Source organism: Rhinopithecus bieti, unplaced genomic scaffold (assembly GCF_001698545.2).
Source record: "Rhinopithecus bieti isolate Rb0 unplaced genomic scaffold, ASM169854v2 scaffold_62034, whole genome shotgun sequence".
In the NCBI taxonomy this organism is placed as follows: Eukaryota; Metazoa; Chordata; class Mammalia; order Primates; family Cercopithecidae; genus Rhinopithecus; species Rhinopithecus bieti.
The window spans coordinates 1,076,836-1,090,421 of NW_016823752.1; the positions used below are offsets into that span (position 1 = coordinate 1,076,836).

A 13,586-nucleotide genomic window follows, 5' to 3' on the forward strand; every position below is an offset into this window, starting at 1 on the left:
ACACTGCGGATAGCCAAAAAGCCACTTTTCTTCCAAGCGTCTGTTTCCTGTGGTCATTTTCCCCTTCCCCAAAGTACATTTTCAGTTCCAGCGGATTGTCTCTGCAAACCCCTCTGTGAGACTCATATCTGAATGCGGCAGCCCCATCACTTCTCAAGGCTGGGGCAAGTCTTGGTCCTTCCCGAAGTGCTTCCCAACCCTCCCGCCTGCCCCCAGGTGGAGACAAGGTCCCTCCTCAGAATCCTGTGCAATCTCCTACCATAAAGCATGGAAGTGTTAGGTCCAGCCACAGATTATCCATGCTCCAAGGCTTCTGACACAGAAACAGCAATGTCATGACTCCACCCAAGGCGGCAAACGTGTCTGTTTCTGTGCTGCTCTCCTTTCGCCCTGTGTCTTCCACTTGTTCTTTTATCCACAAAGCTTTGCCAGCACCTGAACAGTGTGATGCTCAAAGGTTTGCTGGGACAAAAGTCACTGGCATCTTCAAAGACACCACTGACCAACGGGGATAGATGGAGTTTCTTTCTTTTTTTTTTTTTGAGACGGAGTCTTGCTCTGTCGCCCAGGCTGGAGTGCAGTGGCCGGATCTCAACTCACTGCAACCTCCGCCTCCTGGATTAACGCCATTCTCCTGCCTTAGCCTCCGGAGTAGCTGGGACTACAGGCGCCCGCCACCTCGCCCGGCTAGTTTTTTTTTTTTTGTATTTTTTAGTAGAGACGGGGTTTCACCATGTTAGCCAGGATGGTCTCAATCTCCTGACCTCGTGATCCGCCCGTCTCGGCCTCCCAAAGTGCTGGGATTACAGGCTTGAGCCACCGCGCCCGGCCCGATAGATGGAGTTTCTAACAGGAAGCCCGCAAGCCACGCTAGAGCTAGAGGTGCTCGCCTGTGCCGGGGGCCCCCACACCTCAGCTGTACAAGGAAGTTGTGCGTGAATCCTCTTGCTCTCTCACCCTCAATTCTAAGATGATAGAGGTTCTTCCAAAGAGGTTGAACAGCATGTTCCCAGGCCTCTGCTCTCACCTGGCCCACCAGAGCCAGAACGCATTATACACCGCTGAAGAGCAAGGCCACGCACTCACGCTGGAGCGGGCGCTGGTGTTTTGATAGGAAGGCACTGCCAGGGAAAGGAGAGCCAGGCAAGCTCCACACGCACCCCATGGAAATGCGCCATGTGTGTACATACACATGTGTGCACATTCCTGCGGGCACTTGCTGTTCTCAACGAGACAGGCCGTGCAGAGGGTGAGCTCCAGAAGCCCCAGGGAGCTGATGCTGGCCACGCCTTTCCCGCTCACCTGCAAATCCTGCAGCACACCTGTGACAGCTGACCTTCAGTGGAGCGAGTCAGCTTACAAAGCGCTGCAGGCTGAGGCAGGGGCCCTGAGGAGGCCTGTCTGCAGAGTGTCCCCTCAGATTAGAGGACCTCCCATAGCTGACTGTGAAACAGTTCATCACAGAGTCACTGAAACAATGTAGCGGAACACTGTCACGAAGCTGAAATGAAGAAACCTGAAGGAAAGCAAGAGCCGACAGAACAGCTTCACACCGCCCCAAGTGAGCTGGAAAATAAGCTTGTCAATGTTTACGCAGCAGGGCCCAGGCCTCCTGTGACCTTCTCAAAGACAAGTGTCTGTTGACTGAGGATGTGGAAGTTGGACGGGACGCTGTTCCTCACCCAGCAGGAAAACAAAGGTAGAACTGGGGGAATCACCTTCTATCATGGTTTCAAAGTAAATACTTGTACGATTCAGCAATTCCACTTCCAGGGAGGCAACCCCAAGGCCTGAAAACGGGGCCCACACAGGTATTTGTACACGGTGTTCATAGGAGCGTTATTCACAACAGCAGAGGCGGCTGTGACCCAAACATCCATTGATGAATGAGTGAAGAAACAAATGTGGTCCACCCACACCATGGAATATACTCAGTCTTAAAAAGGAAGGAAATTGTGTCACACGGTACAACACAGATGAACCTCAGAACCTTATGCCCAGTGTAATAACCTCCAGTTACATGAGGTCCCTAGAGTCATCAATTTCATAGAGAAAGAAAGTAGGATGGTGGGTGTCGGGCTGGGGGCAGAGGTGTTGGATACAGTGAGTTCCTCTTCAAAGGTTGCACTTGTTGAACTCCCTCGTTCTTTGTCCTCTATGTTCAAAGCCTAACTTCCTTGCCTCCTTGCCCCTAGTTATGGTAAACGACCTTCCTGCCGTTCCCAATCTGTAAACCACATCCATTCCCAATCTCTAACCCACATCTATTCCTTATTTGGTGCCCTTAGTTGTGAAACTGCTCCTCCCACCGCTGTAGCCCCCACCCCTGCTCCGTGTGAAGTAGCCAGTCGCGATCAGCTTAGATTGTGTGGTCTGACTCCAGCCAATGGGGACCGGACACAGCAGCGGGGACTGACTGCATTAGGGATAAAAATCCCTTCCCTGCTTTGTTCTATGTGCTCTTGCAGTGACCAGAAGAGTGAGCAGCACCCTTCTGCAGAAGTAAATTTGCCTTGTTGAGGAATCCTTTATTTAAGTTCTCGTTTTCTTTGCAACACCGAGCTGTTATTTCCAACAGGGGGAATGGGAGTGGGTGTTTAATGGGGACAGAGTTTCAGAGAAGATGAGAAAGTTCTAAAGATGGATGCTGGTGATGGCTGTACAACAGTGTTAAATGTATAATACCAGGGAACTCTACACTTAACAGTAGTTAAAATGGTAAATTTCATGGGTGTCTATTTTACGACAAAAAAAGTGTCACTAATTTCAAAATTGTTCTGATACAAACAGGTTTCATCATCACCAAGGGTCTCCAGCTGGGCTAGGACATTGCCAAGGCCCAGGTGACCTGGAGACAGAGCAGGTGTGGTGCAGGCAGGGCCTGAGAGCTGAGTGCGGTTCTCCCGCAGGCCACAGTCCACACAGCATGCTTCTCTTTCCACAGAGCAGACGAGGCAAGGACAGCCAGGAGGGCTTCACCGCTCAGAACTCTAAGCAGATTATCTTCCAATCCCCTGGAGTCCAGGCTTAGAGGGAAGCTGCCTAAAGGGCTTTATTGGTAAAGCCAGCCCTGGGCCTCCAGGACTCAGGGATCAGAGAGGTTTTGTGAGTCAGGGGAGGAAGAAGACAGATGTGACATTATTAAGAGCCACGGCTGGCTGAGTGGGTGCTCTGACCAGCCACACGTCTGGGCTCCTCACAACAGCCGCCTGGCTGCTACTACTGCTGTCCACAGGGCAAGGCTTCTTGACCTGCTCGAGCTGGCAGGGACAGCAGGGGCAGGAACAAAGCCGGAGTGTGGGTCCAGGCTCTGTTCCATGGCTGGTGCACGGTGGACCCCAAACATTCCAGAGCCTGGGAGAGCTCGGTACATTGAGAAATAATAGAAGCACTAGGGTCAGTTGTGAGGGTTCCCTAAGCCTAGTCCTAAACCTGCCTTACCCCAAACATTGCCCCTACCCCTAACACCTACCCCTACCCCTACCCCTAACCTCTAACCCTACCCCTAACCTCTAACCCTAACCGCATCCAGCTCCCTCAGTCCCCAGAGCTGGTCCACACGAGGCCTGGGCGCTCAGGGAAAGGCACCAGTGCTGACCACAGCCAGGTTCTGAACAGCCACGGCAGTTAATTCACAGCCAAGCTGAGCATGGGAAGACTCGACAACCTTCCAGTCACAGAGGTCAGGGCAGCCAGCTGTCTGCAGGCGCTAAGTAGCCCCTCACTCCCGCCCTCTTCTGAAGCCCCCTGCAGGACAGCTAAGCTGTGTGTGGCACTGTCCTGACAGCCCCCCGCTTCGCTCTTGTAGGAAGTAGCTGCCTCCTGGCTTACGGGGTTTCTCAGGTGTGTACATCCCAGAGAAGCAGGCGGTGTGCCAGGGAATAATGACAGCACCTGGTTCTCAATCCGGGAGAGGTCCCGAGAGGCTCAGTCTTCAGTCTCTCATTTGTGACAGCACTGACAAGGGAAGTGACGGAAATCAAATTTTTTTTTTTTTTTTTTTTTTTTTTGAGACGGAGTCTTGCTCTGCCGCCCAGGCTGGAGTGCAGTGGCCGGCTCTCAGCTCACTGCAAGCTCCGCCTCCCAGGTTCACGCCATTCTCCTGCCTCAGCCTCCCGAGTAGCTGGGACTACAGGCGCCCGCCTCGTCGCCCGGCTAGTTTTTTGTATTTTTTAGTAGAGACGGGGTTTCACCGTATTAGCCAGGATGGTCTCGATCTCCTGACCTCATGATCCGCCCATCTCGGCCTCCCAAAGTGCTGGGATTACAGGCTTGAGCCACCGCGCCCGGCCGGAAATCAAATTCTTAATCCCACAAAACTAAGCACATACCCTGGCTGGGGAGACCACACCGAAACGCAACCCCCCGTCAGCCAGCTCTAAACGAACAGCCTGTGTTTCCAGGTGCAAGAGTCTGCAGAGTTCTGGCCCAGAACCGCTGGGCCAGGGAACCACAGACACGCAGCAGTCACCAGGTGGAATCTCTTCCTACAGCAGCAGACACACAGAGCTGAGCTCTGAAGACACGGCCAGAGCGGTTCTCACCTGAAGACACCAAACAGGACGGAATCCCTGGGCAGCAGCCCTCAAGGCAGCGGCCGTGGGATGCGGACAGGATGGACTCAGAACACGAAAGCCTCACAGTGATGCCTTGACCCAGGAACTCCCAAGACTCCACACGAATCAGCACAGATGCCAGCTTAGGACAAGACCCTGGAAAGCGCCGGATTTAGAGCAGGTAGCAGAATGATCAAAATCCCTTCTCAGCTCAGCGGCCACCCTATTCGTGCTGGAAGCCTGCACGTCCCGTCCAGCCACAGGACGGATTTTGCAAGGCCAGGCCAGCACCCAGCCACTAAATCCACGCCTGCCCTCGGTGGGTGGCGAGTGCCCATACTGGCTTTGTCCAGTGAAAACCTGACTTTTGGAATCAGTTTGGGAAGAAATGGCAACAAATAATTATGCAGGCAAAACTAGGAAGAGAGAACTCAGCCCCTTGCTCAGGTTAGAAAATACATGCAGAGCATTCAGACGGGCAGGGGCTGGAGGGAGAAGCATTGCCTGGCCTGCATCAGGAGGTCAGCCTGAGCTCGGAGAGGCCACTCACACCCCAGGCCTGCCCGGCTCTCACCTCGGGGTGCAGCCAATTCCAGATGCCCAAGCAGGGGCACTGGTCTGGAGACCAGCTGAGGCTTTGCCATGTTAATATGAAAACACACATTCAAACAATAGCTCTTTTGTTTCTGAAGAATGAAGCAAAGCCTACAAATTGTTCCCTTCAGGTATACTGTGCTTCATTTGCAACACAAACATTTCTCATGGTCTCTAACCGGAGCCAAACTCATTTTAAAATACTCACTTAGATAACCAGTGCCAAGTCAAATCAATGACCACACATCTTGAGACAAGTCGTCCCAACTTGGACCTGGGCAGGTAAAAGCCATGTGAACCCATTCAAAGCCCCTCCCACAGCCTGCCACCTGGGGGGTCACACATTCCTAGGATCTAAACCTTGTCAGCGTCTAAAAGGACCAGAATAGCAAAGAACAGCGCAGGTCCAATCCGTGGTGAGACCCGCAAAATCAAACGAGGCCGCAGCACCGGGCGCCTACCTGTGGCCATGGCCGTGGCCTCTGGTGTGTCTTGAACAAGCCTGATGACGTCAGACACATCAATTTGGTGATCCGTTTCCTCCTTTTTGGCCTCATTGGGTCGTTGTGGGGACGAGTAACTGTTGCTTCCAGGTCTCCTGCACAGGATGAATCTCCAACAGTCAAACATGAGGCTGCAGAAAGAAGATTTTAAAAGGACAATGAGGTCATGCTGCAGAAAGACTTCAGAACTGTTGCTTTGAACAAATAAAAAAGCATAATTCCTCACTGAAAATTTGGCAAAGAAACTTACACGAAGTTTTTGGGAAGAATCTTAGACATACAGAGAAAACTAGTAGCTGCATTTCAGACCAAAGCCTCTGAGGCACGTGCAGGCAGCCAGTCCCTCCTAGGTGCGGACCTGCGGTGCCTCTCCGTGCCGTCTTTCAGCACATTTATGGCTCACTCCTACTTCCCACTGCTGGCATCCCACCCGCAGGACCCTTCCCTAGGAACAATGGCGGCAACAGTTTACTTAAATAAACTGTATTGTGGCTCATGCCTGGAATCCCAGCACTTTGGGAGGCTGACACAGGCGAATCACCTCAGGCAGGAGTTCGAGACCAGCCTGGCCAACATGGCAAAACCCTGTCTCTACTAAAAATCCAAAAATTAGCCGGGTGTGGTGGCAGGTGCCTGTCACCCTGGTTACTCAGGAGGCTGAGGGATGAGAATCACTTAAAGCCAGGAGGCAGAGGTTGCAGTGAGATGAGATTGCACCACTGCACTCCAGCCTGGGCAACAACAGTGAAACTCCGTCTCAAATAAAATAAAATAAAAAATAAATGGTATCGGTGGCTCCACCGGGGACGTTGCTTTCCACGCCAGCGCTCACACTGCGTCCTGTCGCCCAGTTCTGCTGCTGCCCGGGCCTCAGCTCCCTGGGGAAATCCCTCCTGCTCTGGCATTTCCCTGGGAAGGGGCCGCCTGCCTCCCTCCGACCTGAAATCCCTGCTCCAGTGGCTCAGAGGCCCTGCTAGGACATCTCCCCCTTTCACTGTCTTCAGTTAAACCCCCTCCCCATCCCTCAGGTCAGACCTGCAGGTGCCCAGACCACCCCACAGGCGCTCTCAGGGCCGCTGCTGTCAGTCCCCAGGGAGCTTTGCAAACACCACCGCCCAGCCCTGGAGAGCCGGCCCGTCACGAGAACCACTGCCCCACCACGTGGAGCCCCGAAGGACGAAGAAGCCTGCCCAGGACAGGGTGATACCCATTGCCAACCCACAGTCCAGGTCTCAAACACTCCGGGACACCAGGGCCACACCCACGCCCCCCACAGGAGAGGCTGTGCCTGTTCCCCCCACACACAAGCTCCACAGCCTTGACTCCCACCCCACAAACACACTCAGCCCTCAGTGTTCATCAGGGCACGGGCCTTCCAGACCACCCCACACTCACCCCTCAGTGTTCAACTCATCCCTTTGCTGCTACTGTTCAGAACTTGGTACACGTTCCAGCTCCTGTGCGGTGTTTGTTTTTCTTTTCTTTTTTTTTTTTTTTTTTGAGACAGAGTCTCGCTCTGTCGCCCAGGCTGGAGTGTAGTGGCCGGATCTCAGCTCACTGCAAGCTCCGCCTCCCGGGTTTACGCCATTCTCCTGCCTCAGCCTCCCGAGTAGCTGGGACTACAGGCACCCGCCACCTCGCCCGGCTAGTTTTTTGTATTTTTTAGTAGAGACGGGGTTTCACCGTGTTAGCCAGGATGGTCTCGATCTCCTGACCTCAGGATCTGCCCATCTTGGCCTCCCAAAGTGCTGGGATTACAGGCTTGAGCCACTGCGCCCGGCCTCCTGTGTGGTTTTTCGTGCATGTCATTTGCTCACGTGTGGCGTGTTCTCCGACTGACTCGCAGAGCCTGCTATGAGGCTGCCTGCGCATCTCATGCCCACCCTCAGTGGCTGGCACTAGGACCCAGCTGTGCTCACCACCTTGTCCAGGCACCTGCTTCATCTCTGCAGAAAGGTCCTGGTGGGGCACAGACCTGAGGATGACCTGGTGCAGGTCTAAAGGCTTATTTTCTGGTTACTTAAATCTAATTTCAATGAATAAAAAGTAGGAAGAAAAATGTCCCTTGTTATAAAAAACAAAACAAAATGCTATTTTGCCCTTTTTTTTTCTTCCAAATTCTGCTCAGAGAATTTCAAACATGAGCAGGCTGATCGTGATCTGAAACCTCCAAAAGGGAAAATGAAAGGCCAGGTGTGTGTGGTCGCGTTTATGCCCCTGGCTGCAATCACGTCCCCAAGCCGGGTTCTGCAGACGCCAAGCATGAGGGCCACGTCCTCCCCATCCTGAAACCAACCCAAGAGGCTGTTCTGCTGTTTCTCTCCACTATGAGGCAAGACTCTCCAAGTATTCCTAACCACTTGACCTCAAGATAGGGTGGAAAAGATCCAGGTGAGGGACCTTCACTTTTACACAGTGAAGGCTGCAGACGGCACGCACGGCCCTTCACACTGACGTGGTGGAGAAAGGGACGCAGCGATCCCTCCCTCCACAGGGCAGGTCCAGACCGTCCTCTCCCGCAGCAGGTGTGGGTCAGCTCCAGGGTCCTGAGGACCCCCGGGTGTCATGTGAGGACACCTGGGGTCAGGAGTCTTCGGGCCGGTGTGGACCCTGCTTAGAGGTTCCCCTTTCCTCTAGGATCTCACTCCTCCAGCTGCCTCGGACAACAGCTCTCACGTGGCAAAGGACGTTGGAGTTAACCGCAAGCTACTTGGGTAGAGAGCATCTGGAAACTGCTATTTCTCCAGCAGTGGGTTTTCCTGAGGGCAAGAAAACAGACTTTCCTGCCCCGAGAGGATGGATGACAAAGCCAGATGCTGTTCATGTCTGTTCTCTTCAAAATCCCAAGACCAGCCTGACCACAGGGCACCCAACAGGTGCCACTGCCCTTGGAGTTTCTGCTTTCCCCTGAGCAAAGCCCCGAGAAGCCAGTCAGCAGTGAAGGCCGAAGGCTGGACCGAGAGGCCTGGGCCCCCTGGGCTTTGTGGTCCTGGGCTGAGCGAGGTGCCTCACGCACACACACACAGAATTAAATCCGTCTACAGATGCAGACACAGTCATGGGCGGCTAGAACTCGGCCCAGCAGCACGGAAGAACCAAGTCAAGGCTCAGTCCTCGTTTATGATGCACCTACTGCATTTGCTGCAGGTGCCGAGGACACAAACGTCAGGGCAGCTCCTGCCCCCCGAGGAGCTCGGATCCCAGGGAGTGGGCGCAGGTTCAGCAGCCACCACCAAGTAGGGGCAGACCCAGCATGGCGGGGGGGGGGGCCTGCCTGGTTCTCCCTGGTGGGGGGCACAGGGTGGGGGTGGGGGGTGGGTGGTGGTGGTGCAGGCCTGAAGCAGGTTGGCGAGAAGTCAGGCAGGGATGGGGCAGAAGCTCAGGGCCAAGAGCGGCACACAGGGCCTGAGAGCAGCTGACGCTGACTGATGGGGAGGGATCCCGAAGAGGGAAGCGGGAGGCAGGGGTGTGATGGACAAGAAGAGTCTGGAGATGATGGCAGCTGGGGACTCACGGACTTAAGGGGCAGGGAGGCTGTTTGGGCTTCTAGCCTGAATAGCTGGTGAAGTGACACAAGCAGCCGAATAGCAAATGGAGGAGGGGAGGCTAGTGTTGAGGGTCCCCAGGGTGGGGGCACCATGGGGGAGTGAAGGATGCTGGGGCAGGAGGAGCAGGGCCTGGACGGCCGTGGGCGTTACCCCTGCTGCCGCCGCGTCTGGCAGGGTGGGCCTGAGGGAGGCCGTGAGTGGCTAGTGGTGAAAGGCTAGACCTGGACTCAGTTCCAGCACCTGGTGAGCTCAGTTCACAGGGATGGTTCCTTTACTCAGCAGCAGTGTGGGCACCCCCAGGGGGCAGACGGCCTCCTCTGCACACAGGCTCCAAGCAAACAAAACAAGCATGCGCCCACCTCATGCCCCGTACCCAGCTTGGGTAGTGCACGGAGAGGATCAGAGGCCGTGGAGCACCTGTCCATGCTGGGGGAAGCCGCTGAGGACTGGGCGGACATTACTTGGGCCAGGCATGTAGAGGAAGCAGTGAGCTCTCAGCCACGTGGTGTATCCCATCCCAGGCCCTGGGCCCTGAAGATAGGAAGGTCCCCGCCGCCGCCGCACAGCTGCCACTCACGACACTGCGTCAACTCCAAATAGCCAGTATTAATAATAACGTGGTGTAGAGGTGGGGGCGGCGGCCCCAGGGCAGGCGGAGCTGGGAGAGCTTCCCTAAAGAGTGAAGGCTGCAAAGCCATGGCCCGGAGCTGGGGCGGGGGCCAGGGTCAGGGCAGGGTCAGGGCTGGGGCTGGGGCTGGAGCTGAGGTTGGATAGGCCACAGGGCACCTCCAGGGCTGTCTCTGCTGCTGCAGGGTGAGAGGCCAGCTAGGCCTTGGCACAGAGTGGGTGCTGGGCCGACACCCCTGACTGTGGCCCTCACTCCGGTCCCCACTGCCAGTCAGCGCCGCCCTCACCCTGGCTCCACCTGCCACTCTAGTCCGCCCACCTGGGCACAGAAGCCGGCTTGTCCCCACAGGTGTTTCTGCTTTCTTTCTGCTGTTTCTCTAATGAATGAAAAGTGAAGATGGAGACTGCGAAGAAACCACGGTTACCCTCTGTGGTCTCCACGGCATCACTTTCTCACTAGATTTGCTTTGATTTCCTTACATCATGATGCAAATGTCAGTAATGCTCTTCACTTTCTCAACAGGTGGGGCTGCATGGCCCCCAACAGCGCCTCACATCCTACATTTCATCCGGGACGTCCCACAGCTTCCCAGCTCTGGTTCCAGTGGCCGCTTAAGCCATCATTGTCCCTGCTGTGACGACCCTTCAGGGCTCCGAGGAGATCCTGGGCATGCTTGGGGACGAGGAGTGGGGCTTCCTGTGAACCCCACAGAGCCGGCCGGGGCAGCCCTGATGCTCCTCTGAGTCCGGTTCCTGCTGGGTTCCTGACCACTGTGTTCACCATGGTGGCCCTCACAGATGTCCAAAGGCTTCTCAGTGGCCATACAGTGTCCTGTATCCTACCGTGGGCTGAAAGCTCAGAGAGCTTCACTTTAGGAAGCCAAGAGTGACCCTCATGATGTAGCTTTCCCAGAGAGGGGGTTGCCATGAACAGGCCATGTGAGTGAGAGGTTACCAAGGCCTCTGGACAAGACTTGAAATTCTCAAAGCGCCACTGCTGCTTCCAGCTGGCCATGCGCTAAAGACTCTGCCACCCGCACTCCAAGCTGGGGCCCTGTGCTCCACCGGCCTGGCCTCCTCTCAGGGTGGGCTCCCAGCCAGCATGCCCCTGACCAGTGCCCTGCTGTCCCCTGAAGGACCCTCCACAGGGAATCCATTGGTGACTCAAGTTGGAGCCTAGAAACACCACTGAGTACCTGCTGAAGATGCAGGCCCCTGTCCCCTCTGTGAGGTGGGAGGGTCTGTGGTGGGGCCCAGGAACCTGCACTGGGATGCCAGGGGGCTCCTGTCATCAAGATGCAGCCCAGAGCCTTGCACCTGCCACATGAGAGTCTCGCAGCGTCCTTGGGAGCCAGTGCAGACAGTGAAGCGGGGTGGGCTGAACAGAAAGCTGGGCTGCACCCAGAACCTCACAACTGCATCCTTCTGGTCACAGTGCTAACCGTGGCTGCTCCAGGAGCCTCCGAAAATGATCCCAAATCATCTCAACTGGTGACAAAAGGCTGCCAACTGGTGGTGTTCCCGGCCAGTCTGTCTACACCACTCATCTCCTCTATGCCCTTTGTCAATCCCAGGCCTTCTCCTACCACATTACAAACGCAAATTACATGGCTGTAAAGACAGGGGGGCCTCTCTTCTGAAGGGACCTTGGGTCACCAAGAGGTTGCCTTTCCAAGATAAACGTTCAGATTCCAGCCAAAGTCTTCCCTGGGGTCCTCGATGTGAGCAAGGGTGCATCTCCACAGCAGAGCAGACTGGGACCACCCAGTCCGGGACCAGTTAAAGGGAAACCTCAGGAGGGGGCCTCGGAGGGCGGTGGAGAGACCTGAATTCCAGAGAAGGACAGATGTGAAGCTGCACACAGCCCTTTCATCTTGCAGCAAATCCAATCACCTTGGTGAGGGTGATGACTGTGCCCCTTCCTCCCTGCACCTGGCTGTGCCTGCAGGTCCTGAAGTCAGCACAGCGATGGCGGAGGCGGCCCACGGGGTCCCTGCCAAAGCCTGCAGGTTCCTAAGCTCACCTACCGTTGCAGACCCTTCGCGGATTCCAGCAGTTTCCCACAATCTCAGGTTTCACAGCAATTCTGTGAGGCCCCCAGGGGAGGGGCCTCCCTCATTTCACAGACGGTGTGGGGGTTCGTGGGGAAACCCAATATGGAAGTTTGAGCCATGGACGCTGGGATCCCTGCACAGCCTGGTGAAGTTGGGACCTGGGAGGGTGGGGCCGGCCCCACAGGATGGGGAAGGGCTGAAGGAGAGTCCTGAGGGAGCCTTAAAACCCCCGTCTCCTGCCCACCTAGCTGCCAGCTGGCCCCAGAGTCCTCACTGCCCCCCCCAGGGCTGAGGGCTCCGCAGGCAGGCTCCCGGTGTCCTGTCCCCCCAGCTACCCATGGAGGCTGCAGAACTCAGGCAATGCCTGGGTGTGCACTCTGCTCTCACCACCAGCCCTGGACCCCTCGCTCCACAGTTTGCCTGTTAGGAACCCCCCCCCCCCCCCCGGGGCGGGGGGCCCCCCCGCCGCCCCCCGGGCCCCCAGGCCCCCCCCCCCCCCCCCCCGGCGGGGGGGCCCCGCGCGCGGGCCCCCGGGGCCCTCTCCCCCCCCCCCCCCCCGGGGCTAGGGGCTCCTCCTCAGTCCCAGCATCCAGCACCCACCTGGCCATGTGGGTCTCCTGCCTGCCAGGGAGGGGCCACACCGACACTCTGCAGCCTGCAGCCCTGGGGCCTCACTTCTATTTTTGTGGCCAGCCGTGCGGGTCCCCGTGGCCACACATCCTGGGGCCTCCCACAGCCATGCCGGCACATCCTGCCTGGGCGGCCCGGGCCACCTTAACCCCTTCAAGGTCCCGGCTCTGTGAGGGTCATGCGGGCCACGCCCCTGGGCGGGAGTTTCCAGGTAGTGAGCCTGCCTGGGCTCCGGAGCCCCCTCTGGCCCAACCCTCCGGCAGGATTCTATATAAGGGTCTGAAGCCAGGCCAGGGGCCCGCAGCTGGGAGAAGAGCCACAGAGGGCCCACCGCAACCAAGCCAGGTCAAAAGGGCTCCTAGGAGGAGTCTGCCCAGCCCGCGGTCCACGGCCTTCCCGCTGTCCGCTTGGGGATCTGTGGCCAAGGGGACCCTGGCCCGGGACAAGCAGGCAGATGAAGGATGCAGGTGTGGACCCGACCCCAGGCTACCCTCCGCTCCAGATTACCTAAAAACATTCCCCAGCCTGTCCCCAGCCACCAGATGTGGGCTCGACCCCAGCCTGACCCCAAGCTACCCCTCCTTCCAGCCCTGTCCCCAGGCGCCGTCCTGAACACTGGCCCCCCATCGCTCTGGCAGGAAGGGGTGGGCACAGCTCCCAGGGTGGCCCTACGACGTGCCCAAGGGAACGTCGGCAGAAGCCCGTCCAGGGGTTGACACCTGCCGGGGCGTGAGGCCCCCCGTGACAATGCGGAGGGGGCCTGGGCGCCGGGACACTCGCGGGGGCTCCTCCACTGCCATTCCGAGCACCCCAGGCGCCTCCAAGTTCCCAGCGCAGGACACTGGGCAGCGCCGCGGGGGCCGATCCCAGGCCGCCCTGACCGCGAGCCGGGTCCCAGCGCCTGTCCCCAGCCGGGCTGAGGGGGGCGCGGGGGAGACGGCCCCGCTCCGGGAGCGACCGCAACGTGCCCCGCCCGGCTCCGCCCTGCGCCCCTCCCGTCCCCTGCGCGTCCCCTCCAGGACCCGCCCCGCGCGCACCTGCCGCCCGTGGTGCTGCCCTCCCGCGTCCGCCGAG

General features: G+C 57.3%; 1 protein-coding gene across 4 annotated transcripts in view; it reads right to left on the minus strand.

Moving 5' to 3' along the window:
• MCF2L (MCF.2 cell line derived transforming sequence like) overlaps positions 1-13,580 on the minus strand; it is a 200,410-nt gene extending 186,830 nt beyond the window's left edge. For all 4 annotated transcript variants that reach the window (XM_017861795.1, XM_017861792.1, XM_017861786.1 and 1 more), the window contains exons 1-2: positions 13,550-13,580; positions 5,612-5,784 (exon numbers count right to left, since the gene is read on the minus strand). In XM_017861795.1, coding sequence (XP_017717284.1) covers positions 5,612-5,780 — 169 coding nt within the window. In that variant the 5' untranslated portion in view covers positions 5,781-5,784; positions 13,550-13,580. The remainder of the gene's footprint in view (positions 1-5,611; positions 5,785-13,549) is intronic.
• Positions 13,581-13,586: the final 6 nt, after the last annotated feature.